We start from the raw sequence: 25,369 nt of genomic DNA on the forward strand, positions 1-25,369 counted from the left end.
TCTTGTTTTATATTTATTCCAAACTCTTAGTATGGCATGTCTAGCAAAGTGATTATTAAAATCAACATTAACTTTAACTTTATCATGCCATAAATAATTGTGCCATCCAAACTTTAATTCGTGGTCCTCTAATTCAAGTAGTATCACTTTGATAGTCACTTTAATGTTATATGTTTGATGGTACATTCAGCAGAAACTAGTGCAGCCAATTTCTATTAAGTATTGTACAGGGTTACTGTTGGAAGAAAAGATCCTGCATGTCTGCACATTTTAATCAAGCTGAATCTGTCAAATTAACTCCAATTATCAAACTTAGGATACTCTATTCCCTCTTAAACTCTTCTTTGAAATGTGAGCCTTATTAACTTAGTACAAATGATTTGTAGCTCTTTTTTCCCCAATGAAACTACTGGAAATATACTATTTCTGTTTCCCTTACCTGGCCCAGTCAGAGAATACAAATGGATGGAATAAGCAGCAATGGGGGGGAGGGGGGGCGCCCCAGGGCCACCCACAGAAAAGGACTTTATGTGTATCAGTAGCTGTGGTGATCACCACTCAAATTATTTAAAATTGAGTTTTTCTTATTTTGTCCAAATAAATACCAGGAATGAAAGTCACATAAAAGTAGCTTCCATTTTAACATGGACATGAATATACAAACATAAGAGCAACCGTAGTTTTACTTCCATCCTTTATGCCTTGGAAATAAAGTAATAATAGCCTCTCACAATTGTTGAAGTAAATATCTCACTTCCAGTGATTTCTAGGAGCTTTAGATCATATTCAGTCTTGAAGGAAGTCCTACTGAGTTTTACCAATAGTTTCATGAGTTGAATACTCTTTCAGTAGATTAAAAAGAAAAAAGAAAGAAATGAATGAATGAATACTACCAAATTATGATTAATGGAAATAAGGGAAACTTGAATCCATACATGATATTGGGAAAACAGTCTTGGGATTTCTTATGAAAAATAAGCAGAAATGCTGAGAGGTGAATAAATTCAGTTTTAATAAGCCACTCCAAACAGAATTTCAAGCATTTTCAGTAGTTAATTCTAATCTAAAAATCATATAGTCTAATAGGAAAAAAGCTTATTGGAATAGTCTCTTATTATTCCAGCAAATGCTTAACAAATTATAGCTCCAGTTTTATAAAACTGAAAGGAAAATAGGTTTTGCCAGAAATTTCTAAATTGGCACCAGAATAGTGTACTCCAGTATTTGTTCAGTCATTTACATATATAAATACTGTCAACATTACTATTCCTTTAGGCTGGAAATGGAGTACAGTTGTCCCAACACATTAAAAGGAAATAAAAATGAAATGATATCTTGTATTAGATACAGCATTTAAAACTGTATATAAAATGTATAAATAGGAAAAAAGGAAGAAGCAATTTTTTTTCAGAAAGTACAAGCTATAATTATGCTCCTTGAAGAGTCTTGATACAGTATAAGAATCACTAGTATTTTCTATATACACCTAAAGACTGCTAGGAATGATTTTTAATCCATATTTCAGCCAGTGGATAGAGCAACAATGAGAGCCAAATTGTTCTGGCCAAAAAACAAAATGCTGAATGAAGTGCAAAAATTGCAATGTGACAACTGAATTGGGATGAAATTGGAACCAGGTGGATCTCCCTCAAAGGACATAAAATATTAAGATTAAAAATGGATATACTTTGATTCAGGGTTTTTTCACATGGTTTTTTGTATCAAAACTTAGCTTACATATTTTCACTAACAATATAAAGTCAGAAAATTCTAGTTCTTGTGTGAGCAGGGGATTTTCCCCCCTCTTATAAAATTAGACCTGAAAACTTTCAAGAGTATTGCCAATAAAAGAAATTAATAACAAGCTATTCAAAGCCAGAGCTTTGGTATAAGTTTAAAAGTCTATAAATATCTGTGGAGATTCTCAGTCATCCAGGTCTGCTTTTTCTTTGAAGACTGGAGTTAAAGATGCTTCTTGGATGAGAAGCAAAATGTCTTCAAAGAAAAACCAGAAAGTCCAGTTGCCTCTTGAAAAAGCACCTTTGAGACAAGTCTATAAATGATTTATAGACATTTATTGACAAGACGGGCAAAATGCCCCTCTAAGTGTTTCACAATGTGAGCAATATGAATTTGCTACAGGTACACCCAAGTACAATTGGAACCAGAATTTAGGGCACTAAGCAATGCAGTTGTTAAGCAAGTAATGAAGTGATCAGACCCAGTTTTAGGACTATTTTTATCACAATCATTAAGTGAATTATTGATTGATTGATTGAGTAAATTTTTATGCTGCCCATTTAGCTAAAGTGAATTTCATGGTTGTTGAATGAATCATGTGGTCATTGAATGAATCTGGCTTCCCCTACTGATTTTGCTTGTTGGAAGCCATCTGAAAAGGTTACAAATTCTGATTACATGACCATAAGTTGCTGAAACATCATAAATACAAGCCAATTGCCAAATGCTTAAATTGCAATCATGTGACTTCAGGGGATGATGCAACAATCTAACTTCGAGGGTGAGTTATAAGTTACTTTTTTCAACACCATTGTAACTTCGAACAGTTTTTAAATGAATGGTCATAAGTTAAGGACTACCTGTACAGAATGGCAATGAAGCAACTGGCAATTCCAAAGTGAGAATTGGCAGATATGTATTAATTTCACAAACTGTAGATTCTTCCCTATCACTAACAGGTAAAAGTCAACTTGTAGGTTCATTTTTATAATTTTAACTTAATACAGACATAGAAATAATCAACTGTTTTCAAGCAGATGATATTTCTCTTTTAAAAATCATAATGGAATTAACTGATTCGCAAATTGGGTGACCATAAAAATCATTTACAAATAAAGTAATTTTCCCATGTGTTAGGACTGCAGTTAATGACCTCAGCAATCATCGACTAAAGTTATTTTTTAAAATACTCTGAAACATGTATTTGTGAAATCATAATTTATACAGTTCTGGAAGCCCGTTGGGTGGCACATGTGACAGTGCTGTTATGTGAGCCCCAGTGACTGCCGCTTTGTTTCCAGATCCAATTCAGGTATCGGTCATCACCTTTAAAACTCCTATATGGGAATCGAAAGAATCACCTTATTCTGATGGAATTAACCCACCCCACTCATTCCAGTTAAAAAGTCTACTTCAGATTCCATTAGCCAAAGAATTTTCGCTGGTGGGGTGTAAGAAAAGATGCTTTTCAGCTGTGACACCCACCTTCTGGAATATTCTGCCATCTGAGATGAGATCTACCCCCATACTCCTGGCCTTCTAGAAGAGCCTAAAAACTTGGTTCTGCCACTGACCTGGTGTCCTGACAGGGGCCTGCTATACTGGGAGTGGCTAATGGTGTAGAGATGTTTCTCACCCCCAGGCTGCCCACCAACTTGGTTTTTAACTTTTAATCTTTTTAATCCTAGTTTTAATTGTTTTTAGCACTTCTTGACTTATTATATTATATGATAAGTCAAATAGCTTATAGCTTATTATAGCTTATGATATGATAAGCTATTCAGAGCCGTTGTGTTAGTGAGATGGGTGACATAGAAAGTTAATAAATAAAATAAAAATAAATAAAATTCTGGTTATATTTTGCATTATTTAATCTAATTTTCAGACCAGAATAGTTACGGGATAATATTTTAGTAGAGCAGTTGGAACTCAACATTTTTGCTTTTTCATTTATCAAATTGTCCAGTTTGCTATTTCAGTAAGAAAGTTACATGCTCCCTCTTTGAGAAAGATTGCAAGTGTTCTGAAATAAGGATTATAATCAGATAGGGGCTGTTTTCTTAAATGTTTGATATGTGTATACTTTCTCTTTTTTAAAAAATGTTGGTCATTATAAAGCATTGTTTTACTCCTGTGTGATTGCTTATCTATTGCTTTCATTACAAGCAATAAAAATGGTAATTCATAATACTCAATATGCTTAATGTGACAAATGGATCGTATTAAATTCATTGGTGTATAATCATATCAACTATGTTTAATCAATCTGGTTTAAAAGAAATATTTTCTTCTGGTCCTGCCTATTTCTTTGCACTGCTACACACATCTCTCTCATTTCATTCATTGAACCAAATACAGCCCTTGGTTCAAAGCACTGAGGAGAAACATAGCCAAAAAGTCACTCCTTGACTTATTATTTAATAAGCATCTTTAAATTTACAGCACTTTGTAGATAAAAAATTATTCTTTTGTCCAGGGGTGAAATGCTCTCGGTTCGGACTGGATTGCCCGATCTGGTAGCGATGGCGGCGGGTGGTTCAGAGAACCGGTAGCAAAAATCCCTCCCCTCCCCATGCCCAGCTGAGCCACGCGATCATCAGAGGCTATTTTTGTTTTACTTTTAAAAGCATTTTTTCTACAACCTCTTAATACTTTTAAAAGTAAAAAAAAAAGTTGGCCATGCCCATCCAGTCACATTACCTCCCACCAAGCCACGCCCACAGAACCGGTAGTATCAAATTTTACATTTCACCACTGCTTTTGTCCCTTCTTTACTCTGTTTTGGATTTTAATGAAATCCTAGAAACTAGCAATGTTCTGATCTTGATAGATACCATCATACACTGTTCCTGAGACATGCAGTGAAAGATGTTACTGGCAGACAGAGGAAGGACTTCTTAATGGACGCCTTTTATGAAGACAGAATAAGAAAGTACAAGGATGGCTAAACTATGGTCCAGGCCCAAATCCATTAAACTCCTTTTTACAGACTAACACAGTTTTGACCGCCAATGACTTTTGGGTTTCGGGCAGCTATTAGTTTAATATCATGCCACCCTCAGGATAATTTCATAAGTCCTTTTCAAATAATCAGGCTGGAGCTCAGACAGGAAGGGTGTCCATTACAAACATCATCTACTTGAATGCTTGATAGAATGTGGACATATGCTAAGATGACAATTCCCTACTTCATACCTCAATTCAAGTGTCATTATCTGGAATAGCATATGATGCATCTCTCTTCCACCATGCATTCTTGATACAACAGGATATTTGAAAGACTTATCATCACCTTACGATCCCATGAATTTCATGAACTTATGTTTTAAAAATGGTCTCACAGCAATGCAGGCATCTCTTGTTTTATTGCACTTTGCTTTGTTGCATTTCACAGATACCGCTTTTTGTACAAATTGAAGGTTTGTGAAAACGCTGCATCGAACAAGTCTATTGACACTATTTTTCTAATAGCATTTGAATAGAATAGAATAGAATAGAATAGAATAGAATAGAATAGAATAGAATAGAATAGAATAGAATAGAATAGAATAGAATATTTTTTTTATTGGCCAAGTGTGATTGGACTCACAAGGAATTTGTCTTGGTGCATATTCTCTCAGTGTACATAAAGAAAAGATATGTTCATCAAGAATCATAAGATACAACACTGAATGATAGTCATAGGGTACAAATAAGCAATCAGGAAACAATATCAATATAAACTGTAAGGATACAAGCTGTTGCTTGTATGTCATACAGTCATAAGTGGAAGGAGATGGGTGATGGGAACGATGAGAAGATTAATAGTAGCGCAGACTTAGTAAATAGTTTGACAGTGTTGAGGGAATTATTTGTTTAGCAGAGTGATGGCGTTCGGGAAAAAATTGTTCTTGTGTCTAGTTGTTCTAGTGTGTAGTGCTCTATAGCGTCATTTTGAGGGTAGGAATTGAAACAATTTATGTCCAGGATGCGAGGGGTCTGTAAATATTTTCACATGTATTTATTTATTTAGTATTATTACTTATGAGGACTTGGCAGCACAAAGAAATAATAGCTAAACTAATGTCTTAATCGCTGGCCATCAGCATCCCAATTAACCAATAAGAAGCCACATCCAACCAGGGACCACATAAATACTGTGAATAGAATAGCCCAAAGTACGTATTCTGGTAGAGAGAGAAATTCCCTGAGGATGGGCTCCAGCTCAAGTCTGAAAGCTTAGAAGACTAAACCTCTGGTCTCGATGACTGACCCAGATTGATCCTGCAACATTATCCTGGGACATGTATATTTGCCTTCATTCATGAAAATCAAAAGTATCAATTACCATTTAAACCAGTATTTTTCCGAAGTGACTCTTTTAAGATGTCCATAAAACCTAAAATTGCCAAGTTTGAGAAGCACTGATTACACTAAGGACAGTATGTTTTTGGACAAGTGGCATGTTATGCAATATCTGTTTACCAGAGGCAAACTAGTGAAGTTGTTCCCTGTCACTCTTTCTGACTCCAAAAGTAAAAGGAAGACATATTTCCAAACAGATCTGAGGGCTGTCTTCATCCACCATCTTTAAGAACATTTGTGGACTGGTTTAGGGCTCCAGAAGCAGTCTTGAAAATAAAGATGATGCCAGAGACTATTTTACACTATCCAGCTTTCAATTTTTAAAACAATTAAATATTATTTTAAAAATAATAATAATAAAGTCAGGCAAGTCAAGAAGGCCCTGCATTGTCTGCTCCTGGTCTAAAACATTAACACAATCAAAACATTGTGCTTGGAAATATAGCATTTAAAATATAGTTCCATAAGTAAAAGGCATTTGTAAAACCAAACTTTACAGCAAAACTCCATGTGTACCAAAAGGCAGCCAGAAGTGAAGTTACACAGGAGAAGATTCTATATATCCCTTGAAAGGAAAATGCAAAGAAAGAGAGCAGAGCAAGACACCTCAGATGGAGTCAAGATGACAGCCACTTAATCCCGTCTGTGGTTTTGTTTTTTGTTGTTGTTGTTGTTTTGTCCCATCTCCCCCCCTCTCTCTCCCTCCCTCCCTCCCTCCCTCCTCCCTCTCTCTCTCCCCTCTTTGCCTTCAGAGTAAACTATAAAAGGTGTTTGAAATTTACATTTCATATTAAAGTGAACACTGAATGAAATATAACATTGGAATTACTAAGAGTAGTAATTTTGATCAGTCTCTTTCTTTCTTTCTCCCTCCCTCCCTCCCTCTCTCTCTCTCTCTCTCTCTCTCCCTCCCTCCCTCCCTCACAATAGTAATTGAAAACTGGCAAGCTGTCAGATAAAAATTCCTGATCCTACTATCTTCTTTATTTATGCAATCCAGGGGTGGGCTTCAAAAATTTTAGCAAGGGGTTCTTTGCCCGGTTGCTGGGTGGGTGTGGCCATGGTGGGCATGGCCTACTCAGACTCCTGCACCATGGTGGGAGGGGGTTTGCTCTTCCTGGGCTCTGGAAGCTTTCCTCGAGCCTCTGGAGGCCCTCTGGAGGCTGGAAATGGGCCCATTTCCCGAACGTCTGGTAGGTCCGTTTTTCGCCCTCCCTGAGCCTCCCTGCATGCCCTGCACTTACCTGCATCCAAAATGGGCTGCGTGAGGACTCCTGGGAGAGGTGGAGAGGGGTGGGTGGGGCAGGCCAGGAGTGGGATTTGGGGGTTCTCCAAGCCTCACAGAATCTTAGCTAGAGGTTCTCCCGAAACCATGTGAACCCCCAGCAGCCCACCCCTGATGCAATCTCATCATGACTCGGCTGAAGACCTGGTGGCCGCCTGGGAAAGTGCGGCCGCCGGGGCTTTGGACCGCGTCGTGCCTTTGTGGCCTCTGACCTGGCACTGAACTCACCTAACTCCTTGGTTCTCCGAGGAGCTGAGGGAGATGAAGCACCGGAAAAGATGCCTGGAGAGTAGTTGGAGGACCAGCCGCTCCAAATCCGACCGAACACTGGTGAGGTCTCACATTAAGACCTACCTAGTGGTGATAAAAGCGGCGAAATCTAGCTATTTTGTCGCTCTTATCGCGTCATCAGATAATCGCGCAGCCGCCCTGTTTAGGGTGACCCGCTCCCTCCTCCATCTGGAAGCGCGGGATGATCCCTTGCAGGGTCGAGCTGAGGACTTTGTGCAGTATCTGTATGACAAGATCGCTCAGATTCGGGAAGGCCTGGCCTCTGACTGGGTAAGTCTGGACGGGATGACTGAGGCAGGTCTTGAGAGTGTTATCTGGGAGGAGTTTGATCCTGTTGCTCCCGAGGACGTGGACAGGATCCTGGGATGGCTGAACGCGACCACATGTTTATTGGACTCGTGCCCCTCCTGGTTGGTACTGGCTTCCTGGGAGGTTACACGAGGCTGGCTCCAGGGGATTGTTAACACTTCTCTGAGTGAGGGGGTCCTGCCAGCCGCTTTGAAAGAAGCGGTGGTGAGGCCCCTCCTCAAGAAGCCCTCCCTGGATCCAGCTATTTTGGCTAACTATCGTCCAGTCTCCAACCTTCGCTTCGTTGCGAAGGTTGTTGAGAGTGTGGTGGCGCGGCAGCTTCCCCAGTACCTGGATGAAGCTGTCTATCTAGACCTGCTCCAGTCCGGTTTCCAGCCTGGGCACAGCATGGAAACAGCATTGGTCGCGTTGGTGGATGATCTCTGGAGGGCTCAGGATAGGGGTTGTTCCTCTATCCTGTTAGATCTCTCAGTGGCTTTTGATACCATCGACCATGGTATCATGTTGCACCGATTGAAGGGGCTGGGGGTGGGGGGCACCATTCTGCGGTGGTTCTCCTCCTACCTCTCTGACCGGTCGCAATCCGTGTTGACAGGGGGGCAGCAGTCGACCCCGAGGCGCCTTGTTTGTGGGCTGCCACAAGGGTCGGTCCTCTCGCCCCTTCTGTTCAACATTTATGTAAAGCCGCTGGGCAAGATCATCCGTGGCTTTGGGGTGGAGTTCCATCAGTACGCTGATGACACTCAGCTGTACATCTCCACCCCAGGCCACCCCAACAATGCCCTTAAAGTGATGTCCCAGTGCCTGGAGGCCGTGCGGGCCTGGATGGGGAGAAACAGGCTCCGACTCAACCCTTCCAAGACTGAGTGGCTGTGGCTTCCGGTGTCCCGATATAGCCAGCTGGTGCCATTGCTTGCTATTGGGGGCAAATCACTGGCCCCCACAGAGAGGGCTCGCAACTTAGGCATCCTTCTGGATGCACGGCTGTCTTTAGAAGAGCACATGACGGCCGTGGCCAGGGGGGCTTTTTATCAGGTTCGCCTGATACGCCAGTTGCGTCCCTTTCTGGATCAGGACTCCCTACGCACGGTCATTCAAGCACCACTCACTTCCCGCCTGGACTACTGCAATGCTCTCTACATGGGGCTCCCCTTGGGGTGCACCCGGAGGCTGCAGTTGGTCCAGAATGCGGCCGCGCGGGGGATTATGGGAGCGACGGGGTGCTCACATATAACACCTCTCCTGCGCGAGCTGCACTGGCTTCCTGTGGTCTTCCGGGTGCGCTTCAAGGTGTTGGTGACCATCTTTAAAGCGCTCCATGGCTTAGGGCTGGGATATTTGTGAGACCGCCTTCTGCCGCCAATAGCCTCCCACCGACCGGTTCGCTCGCACAGAGAGGGCCTCCTCAGGGTGCCGTCGGCCAGGCAGTGCCGGCTGGCGACCCCCAGGGGGAAAGCCTTCTCTGTGGCAGCACCTGCCCTCTGGAATGACCTGCCCCTTGAGATACGCATGATATCAGACATCCGGACTTTTCGTCCGGCCCTGAAGACACACTTGTTCCATCTAGCTGGGCTGGCTTGATCCCATCCTCTCAGTTTTTTAATCGAATTTGGTTTTAATTGGGTTGTTTTAAATTCGGGCCAAAATTATTTAATTGTTTTTTAAATGTTTTGAAATTTTATATGCTATGTTTTATCCTGGCTGTACACCGCCCTGAGTCCCTCAGGAGAAGGGCGGTATAGAAATATAATAAAATAAATAAATAAATAAACAATAATGGCAAGCTGTGGTACAAAATGGCAATGGCAGAGAACATCCAAAGAAACTAGAGGAAGTTTTAAGGTAATGAGAAGTTCTTGTCCATGCCCAAGACATGTCTATTTATTTTCTTTCACGGAGATGTTCATTTTCTATAGTTTCATTTACCGTGTTTACAGTTTCTACCTGGGGGTCATGTATACAATGAAGGCTGCTTTCCTTCTTTTTATTGGCTTTGTTTTGATTGATGGGTTTTAATATGGGGTATCTTTCTATGCATCTTTAAATATATGTGTTTCTCTATTTTCCAGGGGGGGTTTTTTGTTTTTTTTTTACTGTGACAAGGGTGTTCTGATGTTCTTTGGAGCTGGGGGACAAACTGCAATTTTGGATCTGGGACATAATCCCTACTCTTACTTTTATTTAGTACCTTGGACAAATTCTTGTCTCTGGTTTGAATTAGTTAGCTTTCTGGAATTAGGTACTAGCTTCCAAAGAATGGTGGTGTGTTTTGCAATTCAATCCTCACCTTGGCCATTTTCATATAATTCTGTTTTGTTTTGTTTTTACTTTTTAAAATAAAAAAACAGCCCAATATTAGTAAGAATAGCAACAGCTAAAGAAATAGAGAAAAGCTGGGAAACAAAAATAGGAAACTTAAGTAAAAAATCATCTTGAAGAAAAACAATTGGCAAAAAAAATTGGACAGAATACAATGTCTTTGCTATATTTTAAGCAATCCCAATTTTTCCCTTCTTCCATACTGATTCTAAAAACTTGCTGATCCAGTCAGTTATTCAGCTACACTAAATGAAAGAAGCACAGTATTTTTTTAAACCAACTGAAGTTTCCAAAGGCAGTCTAACCACTCCCCCACGTCAAGCATATTGTAACTAGCTGATATGAAGCAGATGGAACTTATGTTCTTAAGGTTTGCTACTTTTGTGTTCTCCAGTATCAGTACAAAGGCTTATCTGCAGTTCTCAAAGAAATATAAACTGGAATAGTTGCTTTATTGGAGCTGCTATACCCAAGTCATGACAGGACTGGAATTTCATGAAAGCTACTAGCTGCATGTGATCTTCCAAAGTTATTGTTGTACGATGCATGTTAGCATGCCAAATTGCACAAATAATTTATTTCATATTTGTTCCTTTTCAACTGAATGACAGAATATATTCTAGCGTTACCAATATTCCACCACATTCATAGTTAACATTACATAATAACAAATCTGCTGGAAACAAGAACACTCCTTCAGGGCAGTTAAAGATTAGCCAATTAAGAAGCAATTAAACCACTTGAAATTACTTTCACTGAATAAGGTGACTGCCATGCTGAAACACCAGTGTGAGAATTAATTTTCCACAGACCCTCTTGCAAATTTAATAGAACAATTTTTGAAAAGTGCCTGTAAACCATCAAAAGGAGAAACACAGCTAATAAATATATTATGATCATATATATAGCAACCACTAGTCAATAAAATTTACCCAACTGCATAATCAATTGCAGGAAAAAATTATTTTTGTTATTGTTGAAAGTTGTTGTGCTGTATGGAGGCTCTGGGAAACATTTTTTTGCCTCTCCTTTGTGTCTGCACTAAGAACAAATAACTCATAATATTTAATATTTAGGCCCCTGTCGCTGTAAATGTCTTGACCGTCTCCTTAGGCTGGGTGCCAGTTACTTTTCTGACATGCAACAGAAAAAGAAATTCACTTCAATAAATTAGATTCAGGCAGGCTCTTTCTGCATGTAAGCAGGATGAAACTTCTTGATGAAATACTGGCAAAATGAGATGTGCACTGCATATATTCAGCCAATCGTTTGGTTATTTTAAATCAAACAATTTGCTTGAATTTTAGGAAGGAATTTATGAGGGGAAGAAACCCACATTTTTTAACCCTGACACTCCCCCAAAATGTTTCTGTTTACATCGATTTACTCAAAACCGACTCTTGGCAAAGATAAAGTAACCATTGCCTATATAAAATGAAGCAACAATCTGCTGCTTGTTATCCCTGCCTAACCAGATGCCGGTCTCTAATGATGTAAAGCCTTTGAAAATTGCTTAATATTATGATGGAATACTGTTGCCGCTCAGTGGGATTATGATCCCCGTTTTCTTACATTGGCCTTTTTCAGTAGACTGATCAGAGATGCAAAAATCTAGGGCATTTACTTCAATAGCACGGAAATCTCTATGTACACAAAGAGTAGAATAAACATTCTCAGGAAAAAAAATGAAACCAGCAATTTTGTTCCAAGGAGAGAATATAATATATACAAGCCATAACTTCCCTCTCTCTCTGGCTCTGCCACTCTTTTATCTGTCCATAATGACTTGAGAAGCCTTAGCAAAACCTAAGCAGCTGCCTGCTGAATTAGACCAAACCTTGCTATTCCTTCAAATAGTAAGATATGATGTTAGCATGAACGGTACAGCAGTTTCTTCAAATGCCAAACCAAAACCATAATCTGTAATTCTGAAAATTGTGTCCAGCAAATTTTGAATTAGATACACAGCTTTCAAAAATATTTGTTATTGACACTATTTTTAAAAAAAATTTGAGAAAAAGGACACTTTGGGTGTTAGGTAACTACTAAATATTCTGGATTTTAAAAAGTTTAGTTTTAGCTTGCTTAAATAAAACAGTATTAAATTATACAACCAGAAGACTGAATTTTAAACCTACCTAAGGAATAAAAGCCATCTGAGTGACTTTGTGCCAGTCACCCTCTCACAGCCCAACCCACCTCACAGGATTGTTGTTGTAGGGAAATAGGAGGGGGTGGAAGTGTTGTGTATGTTCACTCCCTTGCATTATTTATAAAAATAATAAAGGTAGGATAAAAATAAATAAATAAAATAAATAATAAGAGGCGTTCTGTAAAAGACAAATACCTATTCCTCACCCATCACAGCAGAATATATAGTCTTAATCATATTTGGAATAGATTAATTTAGATTGGTGCAATTAGTCCAATACTCCAGATTTAAGTTAACTTTTGGTTAGCCTTATTGAAACAGGAAGGATTAAACTCAGTAGTTTTTTTAAAGCATGATTAAGTCTGGATCCAAGGTATCGTATTTCTTTATAGGAATTCTCTACAGTTTAAGGTACAATTTTGGATTTGTTGATATATCCATTATCAGCTATTTCCCAGTGTACTAACTACTTTACCATTTTAAACCTATTGCATTCAATGGAATTTGCTTCACTTAGCAGGATTTTTTATGAGTTTGTCTCAGAGATATTTAATTCATTTAGGATTGCAATATAACGACCACAACTGAGCTCAAAATTTGACTTTGCTTAACATAAAGTCACAAAAGGGGATCACATGACCTCAGGACATTGCAGCCATCATAAATATGAGTCAATTGCCAAGCATCTAAATTTTGATTGTGTGACCATGAAGATGCTGCAATAGTCGTAAGTGTGAAATACGGTCATAAATTACTTTTTAAGGCACTGTGGTAACTTTGAACAGTCACTAAACAAACTGCTGTAAGTCGAGGACTACCTATATTAATACCTACATCCAACAAGTCTCTGTTAGCACCCCATAAGTGCTACATGATTTGACCGAATATATGAATTAATGCAGCCTCAACTAATGCAACAACCCTTTCAGATGTATTAGATTATAAATCCCATAACCCCTAGTCTGGTGGATGGCAATGATAATTGTAGTCTGACATCTGGAAGATATCAACTGAAGAAAAATAAAGTTCTATTTGGGACAGAATCTATATAATGAAATAATTCCAAAACACACCCTAATTTCTTCTATGCCATCACAAGATGTAGGAAGTTTCCAAGCTTCTAGTGGCCCAAGTATGACCGTGCCTCCACTAATTTCAGTGGGAATAGCTGCCAGGAATGGGAACTGAATGTAGTAATTTTAAGTAGTATTGCAGCTCCTTTACCAACTACAGATTACTAATATAATATATTGCAAACTATATAATATTCAACCTGATACTGCCAGCTTTGCAGGGATATGAGCTCCTAGATGCATTAGTACCCTGTTTCCCCCAAAATAAGACATCCCCTGATAATAAGCCCAATCGGGCTTTTGAGAGCATGGCAATAAGGCCAAGCCTTAGGGTTCAAAAAAATATAAGACAGGGTCTTATTTTCAGGAAAATCTGGTGGTTCTATATGAGATATATGCACTTCTAAATACAAGCATGCCATACATTTGCTGTTCACCATATATATGTTTAAGTATATGCTTAACACATCATAAAAAGCATGCTTGTAATAATGAAGAGGAGGATATTATATATACAATAATCTGAAACAGCTTTAACCGAGAGCTTACACTTGCATTTGAAGAAGCACAAGAATACTGATTAGCAGAACATTGTTACTTGACCATTTACTACATTAATCTTGACAGTTTAATGCAGCAGATCCTATAAACAGAATTTCGGTGTTTTTAGTGGAGGATCCAGAACTCTGTACTTTTCAAAATCAGTCACTGATGATGCTATTGATTCATAGAGCATGCAATAAAATCTTGGCATCACACTTCAATAGAAAGCCAGCTAAAGTTCGTGGATTTCCAGATGGTAGAAGAGTCACGTGTGAACTTCAAGGCCAAAGTCCAAGATTTCTCAGCTCGGGAGGAGCCAGTTGGGTGATGATAGTGGTATTCAAAAGATCTCAAGTGCTATGAGCAGGGCCGGATTTAGATGAAAAGAGGCCCTAGGCTATTCCACTTATGAGGCCCTTTCACCTATAGTGAAAGTGTAATTTTAATTTTGTTAACAATTTGAATGTAGGCCCCTCTTGATCTTGAGGCCCTAGGCTGAAGCCTAGTTAGCCTATAGGAAAATCCGGCCCTGGCTATGAGTATGCCAGGGGCTAAAATGCTTGACATTGTTCAATATAACATGTTCTTTCTTTATTCTTCTCTTTAAAAAACATTTCAGAATCAACAATAAAAAATAAAATAATTCTCTATAATGAATTGAATCAATTCACTAGAGTCATTTTATTATTATTTATTATTATTATTGTTTAAGCAAGTTATCATTTTCCTGAACAGAAGGATGGTTAGTCCTAATTTCAGAATGCAGATATATTCCTTTAACTACCTGCACAATTTGGCATTCCTTAATCATTACGTTAAAATAATTTTACCATATTTACATCCGCTTTATATTTCCAGAGTCCCAAATGTGAATAAATTACATAGGAATGGGACTATGTAATTATTTTTATTGAAAACATGGCTTCTTCTGTTCTATGTCCTTCATTAACAAAAATTTAGCTCCAAAATGCAGCTCATGCAACCGAGGTACAAAGGCACCTTAATGAAGCATGGTTAAAGCTGTCCAACAGAACCATTTGCTGCCACAGACAGGGAGATCCAGGGAAAGCAGAGCATACGACAAAATGTGTGTTGTGACATCATGATGCAACCCACATGACTTACAATGCAGAGATGCAAGCACAGAAAAAAAAGCAAGGATCAAGTTGTGATTGTCCAGATTCCGATTAATGAACCCAACCAATTCAGCACTCCGAGACTTGCAGCTTTCTCAAAGAACTGTTTTCATCCATGATGAAATGATGTATTCAATAAAACAGTCCGTTGAGAAAGCTGCAAGTCTCGGAGTGCTGAATTGGTTGGGTTCATTAGTCGGAACCTTGAGAGTGATATCATAACGTACTTTTTCTCATCTTTCCATGATTGCTGTTAGCAGCGGGGCTTTAGGCTGTCACAGCTCCGGTTGAACCCCAAAAGTCCTCAGTCCATAATCTAGTATGATATCAGATGTCCTAAAGCAAGACACTATGATTTTTTTTTATTTTTTTTTTTGCTTTAATTTATATGCCGCCCTTCTCCGGAGACTCAGGGCGGTTTACAATGCCTTAAGCAATAGCCTTCATACTTTTGTATATTTATACAAAGTCAGCTTAATGCCCCCACAATCTGGGTCCTCATTTCACCTACCTTTGAAAGGATGGAAGGCTGAGTCAACCTTGAGCCTGGTGAGATCTGAACTTGCAGTAATTGCAAGCAGCAGATGTTAATAACAGTGCTTTAGTCCACTGTACTACAGGTTCTTTTGCCATTTCTGATTGAATAGAATATAAAACCATCTTGCTTTACCTTACCAAGACCTTTAGACAAACTCTTGAGATCATGAAGTGAAGAACTGGGGGGGGGCAGGGAAGGGGACAGCAGCTAGGGAAGTTACTCAGTGTTAACTAGATGGCATGCCTTGCTAGCAAATAGTAAAGGCCCAGCATCAGTTCTAAATAACCTATTTTATTTTGTCTGACTGATAATTTATAACTTTTGGTTTGGTTTTTGCAGGACCCTACTGCTTCAACTGTTTCTTGTAGTCATTCAGTAATTCAGTGTTTCTCAAACTTGGCAACTTTAAGATTTGTGGACTTCAACTCTCAGAATTCCCCAGGGAGCACGAAGCCACACGTTTTAAAGTTACCAAGTTTGAGAAACACTGAGTAGATTATGTTGTTCTGTTTTGGATGGAACTGAGGCACCTACCTGAACTCGAGCTTCAGTGAGTTCCGTTCTCAGAGCCAACTGCTCTCTGACATAAACATCGGGGTAATGTGTCTTCTGGAACACTTTCTCCAGTTCTTCCAGCTGTAAACTGGTAAAAGTGGTCCGGTGTCTTCTCTTCTTACTGCTGGAAACATTGCTGTCACACTTATCACCAAGTTCATCCAATTCTCTTTTCTCTGGAATCCCTTTCACAGGAGACATTCGGAGGTTGCTGCAAGTGTCCAGCGGTCTGCCCATCTCAGAGTGCAGTGGTTGACTCTCAACTTTCGTAATCCCAAAATTCACTGCAGAAGAAAATAAATGAAGTTGGTCTGCATTCATATTAAATTTAGCATCATTTTTTTAAAAAATGTGTGAAAAACCATAGATTGCTTGTAAGAATAATGTGTGAAATGTTTATAGGTACATGGTCTACTCATGGGTGAGATTTGTTATGCTCAGATTTCTTTTTATGTGAGTATCTAGAAATTAGTGGATGAGATAAGGGTATTATTGTGGATTTTGAATTTAGTCTCATCAAGATCTAAGTCTGATTTTTTTTCAAAGTAAGATGCACTTTTCCACCAGTGCTATTTCTTTTTCTACTAAAGATAAATTGATTCATACTTAGAATGGAAAATCTGATCAATGTAATAGTACAAACATATGGCACCGTACTAGACATAGCTTCTTAGCAATAAATCTTGTTGTATTCATGGGGAGTTAACTTTGTATTAAATCTATTCATTTAGAACAAGCCTTATTCTCTTCAATATCTCTAAAGGGTCAGCTAGACTGCGAAGCCTATGTCTACTTTTCATTTACAACGTAATCAAAAGAGTTTATTTTCAGGTAGACAAGCAATACTATCAAATATAATCATAACCAAATTTACTTAGGAGTAGGATCAATTGGGGATAATGAAACTTATTGCTAAACAAAGAATATGCAGAGAAACAATCTGAACATGTTCCATTTGAGGAAAAATCAATTAGAGTTTTTAAATGCTTTCCTTTGGATGGATGATGTCCAGTTATTTTATTTTGCAAATTATTTAATCATGAAAATTATTAGGGGTGCATGTATTACAAGGATTTGTTAAAGAATGCAACATACTGAGTCAAGGTTAGTAAGAAATGGAAATATTTCACCAAAAAATAATGTTCTTAAATCTTAGCTGAGTGGCTTTGCTTCCAATTAGTTTCTTTATTAGTGCAAACTTGGAGAGGGGGCTCTTTAAAATCATAACTCAGTCAAACTGGTTATTTCCTATATTTTGCCCTGGTCCTACAAGAACTATTTATCTGCTCAGAAACACTCACTGTCCAAGATAAAGCTTAAAGTATTCCCCCGCTCCCACTTAGCTTCTGAACAAATTCCCATTATTCCACACCCCCTGTTAAAAATGCCATATTTCTAAGATAATTGATGTTATATGTTGGGATGGAATCACAAGTTTAGGAGGAAAAAAAATCATTCCATCTACCCATAACAGTAAGCATTAAAATGAAAGGAATTTAACTTGATATTTTGAATTTGTTTTTAGTGTTCTCTGTCACTCCCAGTAATTTCACTACACTGGTCTGCTCATTGGGTATGATTTTAACTAGGCATGGCTTACAATTTGCACTAGTGCCCTTACCTCTAGGTGAGATTCCAAGCAAATTCAATGGAAAGTTCTACTCATCAAATATATCTATGTATTTAACTTATAAATTAGGATTGGAGTTGTTCTTTTGTCTCTCTCTCACACACACTCACACACAAACAGAGAGAGAACTACACACATAAAATAAAACTATATATAAAAAATTAAATACTTTTAAGTGAGATGAGAAATAATGATTTAAATTCTGCCAACAATGTACTTTCTGGTTCCTTTCCTGGTAAAACTTTGATGCCATCTTCTATGAATGCAAACAATAACTAAACATGTATGAATTCTGGCCAAATATTAGGCATTAACAAATAGCAAACTAATTAATACTTTTATGAAATTGGTAGATTCATTAGATATTCCCTGCGTTTCTCCATATGTATGTGGGGATGTGTGAGTGTGTGCTGAGAAGTGATTCTTTTTGAAATCATTTGAACTTTTTTCTTAGGAACATTACAAATGGAAGGATAAATCCTTAATTTTAATAATAAGGGAAATTATACTATGATTCAAAATTAAACTTACCAAAACATAATAATCATTGAACATATTTACTTTATTTGACACTTGTTTGGTATGTAAATGTCTCTCACCATAATGCATTGAATACCTCCCTTTGCTGTTTTAATTGCAACATTTCTAAGAAATATTCTACAGATTCAAAGTCTTTATAAACTCCTTTGCTTAGAATAAATTATCAATTATCAATTTGATGTTTGTGTCTGTTCAGCTATAAAAAGGTTGCATTTTTCATTCTATGCTCTTTTTTTAAAAAAAAATTACAAATACAGTGCCTTAAAGTCAAAACTGTAACCAGTTGGCTGAGTCTAAAATTAGAGAGCAAGTCATCTTTCTGTTGTGAATTATATGGCAAAGGACACATTGCAAACGAGAAAATAAATGTAGCATTTAAAGAACAGAAATGCTAACTAATCCCAGAAAGCTGGGGGGGGGGGGTTACTAGATGTTTTAGGCCAACCTCGGACTGTTTGTTTTGTTAAGTGATGAGTTTTTGCACTAATTACATGACTAAAGAGAACTCCAATCCACTTAAACTGAAGGACTAGGTAACAAAGCATTTCTTCTTGACTTGGTTTGTCAGATTTACAGACTGCGATAGATAAGAGGAGAAAGTGGGAGAGGCTTAGGGAAAGGTTTAGGAGGCAAATCTGCAAGTTAGGAAGAGCAAGGGATGTTTTGCTGCTGTTTTTGTTACAGAGTTTTGGATGACACTGAAGCTACTGTGAAATAGTTGGATTTAGTGGAAGATGTGTTCCCTATAAATCTCAGAAGCAAACTGTAATTCCAACATACCCTTATCAGTTAGAATTTAATTTAATTTAATTTAATTTAATTTCCAATTTATATACCGCCCTTCTCCCTGAGGACTCAGGGCGGTGTACAGCCAAGATAAAAAACATAGAATACGAATATTAAAAAACATTTTAAAATATATATAAATTTTGGTCCGAAAGTTAAGAAATCACAGACTGATTAAAAGAATTTAAAATTTTCTTCTTAAGCCAACCTGGCTTGCTGGAAAAGTGGTGAAGTGTGTGTCTGTGTGTCTGTGTGGTAACCTAGTTTTTTGAATGAAAACAAAAATTGTAAGAACAAAGCTTCGCAAAGGCAAGATGGTTCACGCAGTCACCAACTTCCAATGACTTTCCAGGCTGAAAAAGTGTTAACAGGCGCGCGAAAACCTCAGTGCAATGCACAATTGCTTCAGGAGCCCGTTGAAGCCCATTGAATTCTTACTTTTCACTTGCTAAGTATGAGCATCTAATGGCAAACCAAGGACTTCATTTCTGCAAGAGTCTGCTTGCTACTACTACTATTACTATTGTACTACTAATTGCTTCTGCCACCGTTACTGCTCCTGGGTGAAAGAGAGAGAACAGTCTGACCCTTTTGATAGTTTTAAGTCCTGGCCGGTTTCTGGTTTCCAACATTTCATTTTGCTGGACTGTTTCTTCAACCTCCAGCAACTAGGCAGAGCGGAGAAGCTACGCAGAGCTTCCGGGCAACATAAAATTAACGGAAAGGGCAGCTGCTGGTTTGGAAGAGAGAGAGAAAGGAAGTAGCAGGACCACTACTTAACTACATAATCGTTTATTTTCCCCTTCATTTAATTTATTTTAGGGAGCACACAAAATAAAATGTAAAGAAACTGTTTGCTAAAGGAAGTAAGTAGAGGAGAAATATGGAGATGAAGCTATCTGTGAAGCAGCAAAGATTTTTTTAAAAAAAATGAATGAAAAAATAATAATTCAATGTAATCGTGTTGACCGATGCCTCTGTAAATGGAGAGTTGGTCCGAGTGATGCCTTTTGTATGTTACCGGTAGTTAAAAGGGAGGGAGGGGGGGAAGAAAGCTATCAGAAAATAGATTCAGAGCGACTGGCCAGTTGACCATATGCAAAAAGAAACTCCACAGCAGAACAATATTCCCCCAAACCATAATTAAGTTCCCCGCTCCTTCAGTCGTCGCTTTGTTTCGTTCTGCCTAATAAGTTATCCATCGAGTAGTCTTATTCTCTCTCCATCTAAAAAAAAAATACAAATGTTGTGCTCTTATAATGGGCTGAGATCTCCACTCAGATATTCAATCGTAAAAATCGAGCTGATTCAGATCACAGCGGCCTGGCGGTTAGCTGAAACAGAGGATGAAAATGAAAAGTTGCTGCTGCACCGGTGTCCAAAGTAAAATGAAGTTTCGGGGCGTCGGTTGAACCCCCCCTGCCCCCCACAAACAACTGCTGCTTTCTGCCATCCTTCCCCCCCCCCCACCTCCCTCGCACCCCGCCCTCGCCCGGTCAATAACGTTAAGTTTAGCATCCCGGACTCTGCCTGCGGAGCCTTTGCGGATTCACTTTCGTTTTGCTAAGAAAAAGGAAGATGCGATGTTGAGGTTTACAAAATAAAAGCGGTTGTTTCTTTCCTCCGTGTAAGACCGGCGAGTAGATGAATCCAGAAAACCAAGAGGGCAGAATTCGGACCGTCTGGACCAAGGTACGTGAGTGTGTGTATGTTTAATTTAAAGCAGCCTCCACGTTTTCCGAGGATTTCCTAAAGTACGTTCCTCCCAGAGGATCCTAAAGAAAGAGCGTCTGGAAACAGTCGAGGAGTTCAAATATTCCCGGGCGCTTTCCAGACCAAGCTCAGCCTGAGGGAAGACCGTGTGCGTGTGTATGTATGCGTATGTGGAACCAGTGTGCCAGGGATGTAACTGCAAGCATGGATCAGAAATTGTCAACTACTTTAAAATGAAACGGCAGACGGAGAAGAAATACGCGATATATTTTCTCGATTTTGAAAGCGCGCGGATTTTCTTTAATTCACAATTATAGCAGCCAGTCGTAAATATTTTTCTTTTCTTTTCTCCGAAGTCACGCCTGTTGATTTCAATAATTTTGGAGGTTCTCTGCCCCCCCCCACCCCGTTGCCCATAAATAATGCGAATCTGTCAAAAGGCCTCTGTCAGACATCCGCCTCCCTCCCCCCCCCCCCAATCTTCTTCCCTACGGCTCCTAAAGCGAACCGGAATCTAAAGACGTCGGGAAATTTTTAGGTGGATCGAGCCCCCAAAGTGCCAATGACAGCATCAACCCTGAAACTAGCCAGCCGTATTTTTGCCTGGCCTGCTGTGCTCTCTCAACTCTCCCGATAATTTCCGGTTCAGGGACGTTAAGGCAAACCCCAGTGTGTAAATCAGAAGTTAAATTTGCTGCCCGGAGCCCGACTGTTTGTGTACTTAGGGGAGGGAGAAGAATTGACAAAGATCACACATACACACACACACACAATCGCTTCCCGTTTCCCCAAGGCGAGCTGGGCTCCATTGGCGCGGCTTTTCTTCGGGAAACAGGAGCCCGTGACAGCCATCCTCAACCGTCCCGTTTCCCACCCACCTCCACCCCCCCGTTGCCTCACTTACCGGAGCCGTCCCTAGCCGGGGAAGTCCTCTCCAGCCGGCCGTGAGCAGCGTAGGCGGCCTGCCCCACGCATTTGCCTCCGCCTTTGGCGTAGAAGGCTTCGCCGCCGTCCAGCGCTTCCATGACGTGCTCCAAAGGGGCTCCGGGGGCCAGGTAGAACTCGCCGCTTTTGCCCGCCGCCGCCGGGGGGCTCTTGAGGCCGAATTTGTCGCTCAGGAATTCCATAATCCTCGACGGAGCCGCCCTCGCCTCAGCTGCTGCCCGCCCGGCTGCCGACCTGCTCCCCTGGCTGCCGCGACGGAGGCGCCCCGACGGCGCTTTTTATATCTTGAAGCGCAGCAGGGGCTCCTTGCGCAACCCTCCCTGCGCGCAGCCTCCGCTGGCTCCACCCAGCCTCTTGGCCCCTTCCCCCCCCTCCCCTCTTCCAAGCCTCGGCCCACAGCGGAGGGGACGCCGGCCAAGGGGAGGGGGAGCGGCTGGGAAGAGCCCCTCGTCGACCGCAACCGACTCACATTTCGGGCCGGCTTCTTCCCAGCCCAGAGGAGTCCGGCCTGCCCCCTCCCCGCCTCCCCTGCCCCAGCGACGCCGTGTCGACCTGAAGATTTCGCTTCGGCTCCGGTAAACCGGAGGAGGAAGACAAAGGGAGCGATGAGCTTGGGGGCGGCAACGTGAGGGGGGCGGCCGCTTGAGCTTTGCGCCCGCGTTTCCAAAGCGGCAAGAGAGCGCCACTCCGAAATCGCCCGGGAAACTTCTCTGGCCGCCTTCGAAGGAAATGCCTTGGGGAAGCCAGCAAAAATAATAATAATAATAATAAATAATAATAATAAAAATGAGAGCGCTGCCAGGCCGGCGGTGGAAAACAGCTGCTGTTGCTGCTAGAAATGTCAAAGGCCTAGGGGTGACCCCATAGAGGTAGTCCAGCATTTGAGGGGCTGCCACAAACAAGAGAGGGTCAACCTATTTTCCAAAGCACCAGAGGGAAGGATAAGAAGCAATGGATGGAAGCTAATCAAGGAGAGAAGCAACCTGGAATTAAGGAGACATTTCCTAACAGGGAGGACAATTAACCAGTGGAACAGCTGGCCTTCAGAAATTGTGGGTGTTTCATTACTGGAGTTTTTAAGAAGAGACTGGAAAGCCACTTGTCTGAAATGGTAGAGGGTCTTCTGTTTGAGTGTGGGGTTGGACTAGAAGACCTCCAAGGTCCCTTGCAGCTCTATTCTGATTGAAATTCTCTGGAAGTAAGCGGTCCTCTTAGTGACTTCTGGCTCTGGCTCCAAGATCCGAAACAAATTTAAGACTGAGTAGGATTCTAATCTAGAGCATCTCCGGTTTCAAAGTGCAGCAGCCTTGTTCCTGCGTTTATTTTCGAGCAACCTTTTTTTTACCGTCAGGAGCAGCTTTGCCCTAACTTAAATAGATTGGCAGGCCAAAGAACTCGACTCCGCAGAAACTCGGCAGCCTGCGGGAGCTCTGGGGATCTGGAGAAGCCCCTCCGCACTCGAGGAGGGCTCAGGTATCGCCAAGTAAACCGTGAGATGGCGATTTCCCAGGAGAGCATCCCACCCGCCGAAAGACCCTAGAGAGATGTCTGATATCTTGCTCCTTCCATCAAAGTATTAGGCGGCTTAATATTTCAAGTGAATGCAGAAGGATGGGTCTATGTGGATCTGGGGCAAGGGATTGCAGAGAAAGGACCTATGTACATTGTGAACCCTTTTGGAAATGGGATGATGGTGGTGGTGGTGGTGATGATGATGATGATGATAGATATAACAATTGTGCGATTAATTGAAAAGCATCTTGAAAGCTAATGAGCTGAACATGAATTGCAACCTAGGAATTAGGAAAGTCCTTTATTCCTCTCTCCCCACCCCGCATCTTTAATCTTTAAGACGCTAAAAGTCTCATACTGTTTATTTTAAGCAAACCTGCTTCGTGCATAAGTGTGGCGAGCATAGTAAAATTGGTTTATTGTTAAGAAAATAATACCCTCCATTCTAAACCTTTATCTGCTGTTAATTCTTTCATTCCAGAAAAATACAGAGGGGGGGGGATGCTGCTGCTACAACCATTTCTTCTTTTTATTCCTTCTTGCATCTCCCACGGCGGTCGAGCAGATTTTCCAGTCCCCCTACACGGGCAATCTCTTATATTCTTATATTCCCTCCCCCCCTCCGTTTCCCAGGATCGTGGGAATGGTGTGCAGTATAGACACGTTTTGCTTTGGTGCGGCCTTTGGCCCGAAACATTTCTTGCGTTGATATTGCAGGATATCTGTCCCTTCCTCGCCGCATTTTTCCCTTGACTGTGAACTTTGCAACTCCAGGGATAAGAGAAACTTTTGGGCGTGTGTCGTGAAGTCTCCCGCTCCTCCTTTGAAAGTAAGGGTGGGTGGGTGGGGTCGCTTGCTTTTTATTACATGAAATAACAAACTCGTAAAACACTGATGCTATTTTGCCTTATCAGAACCTCCCTTTCTTTATAAGGCGAGTCTGGCGGCAACAGCTGCTGGGTGCCTGCCCCGGGAAGTGGGACCTTGAGAGAAAAGAGGTAAGGCTGTTCAGTAGGCCAGTTCTCCCACGGCTTCGAAAACACTGAGCATTTTGCTAGGCATTTTACAGCACTCCGGATGCTCCAGACGCTTCTTGCTAAATATTGGAGACCGCTTTTTTTTTTTTTTCTTTTCTAAGCCTGAAGTAGGAAAGGACCTGCGTCTTCAAACCCTCACAACTGTAGTCACTTCGGGATATTCTTGCTGTTGTTGGTGGTGAATAAATAAAGGCGAGGTGGGAACCAGATTCGTTTGGAGAGAAATGTGCCTGTTAGACGAACTTGAGTACCAGTCACCCATCTGCCTCTGGCTTCTTCTGCGTTAGCCGCGATTTGCCCAGTCCAGGCGGGGCTTTGAGTAAAGGTGATGCTCCTCTGTATATACTGTAGAATCCTTAACAATACCAGCATTTCTGTCCCTGACGACCCCTCTAAACGACACATCCATGATAAGCGTTTCGCAGAGTTGGGTACCAAATTCCGAACTATTCCAATCGGATTTTTGCAGGAGCCAGTCAGAACCCCTTAAGGTCAGTCCTAAATCCTGTGCTCGTTTGGAACAGCCTATCCTAACTGACTAGAAGTTGGGTTGGATTATTAGTTCAAAGAGTTCCGCCACAAAGTAATGGATGCGCCATCGGGGACTGTTTGCTGGCTTTGTGGGCTCTTCCCAAAAAGCAACCGCTTGTCTCGGGCATAAAACCCTGGCTGCGATCAGAAATAGCTGCGACTGAGAATCAGTTTCTATCGATCTTGGGACAAAGTTCGGGGGTGACTTGGTGGCCTCCCGATACACAAGGTAGAGAGAAAGAATCACAAATTTTGACACAGGAGGGAGGGAGGATTGCGGGCAAGAAGCAACTTACTATGTTAACAGCTGGGATGCGATTGTAGTTTTGTGCAGTTACACAAAGGAAAAAGGTGTCTAAAGTTCAGTCCTTCCGGACTGTGGCTTTGAAA

General features: G+C 40.7%; 1 protein-coding gene across 1 annotated transcript in view; it reads right to left on the reverse strand.

The window, feature by feature from the left end:
• The window catches only part of ALX1 (ALX homeobox 1), a 36,595-nt gene extending 11,946 nt beyond the window's left edge, over positions 1-24,649 (reverse strand). Inside the window, exons 1-2 of the mRNA XM_034402883.3 lie at positions 21,859-24,649; positions 16,265-16,569 (exon numbers count right to left, since the gene is read on the reverse strand). Coding sequence (XP_034258774.1) covers positions 16,265-16,569; positions 21,859-22,081 — 528 coding nt within the window. The 5' untranslated portion in view covers positions 22,082-24,649. The remainder of the gene's footprint in view (positions 1-16,264; positions 16,570-21,858) is intronic.
• Positions 24,650-25,369: the final 720 nt, after the last annotated feature.

This window comes from Pantherophis guttatus, chromosome 7 (assembly GCF_059756535.1).
Source record: "Pantherophis guttatus breed Tessera chromosome 7, ASM5975653v1, whole genome shotgun sequence".
NCBI classification, from domain to species: Eukaryota; Metazoa; Chordata; class Lepidosauria; order Squamata; family Colubridae; genus Pantherophis; species Pantherophis guttatus.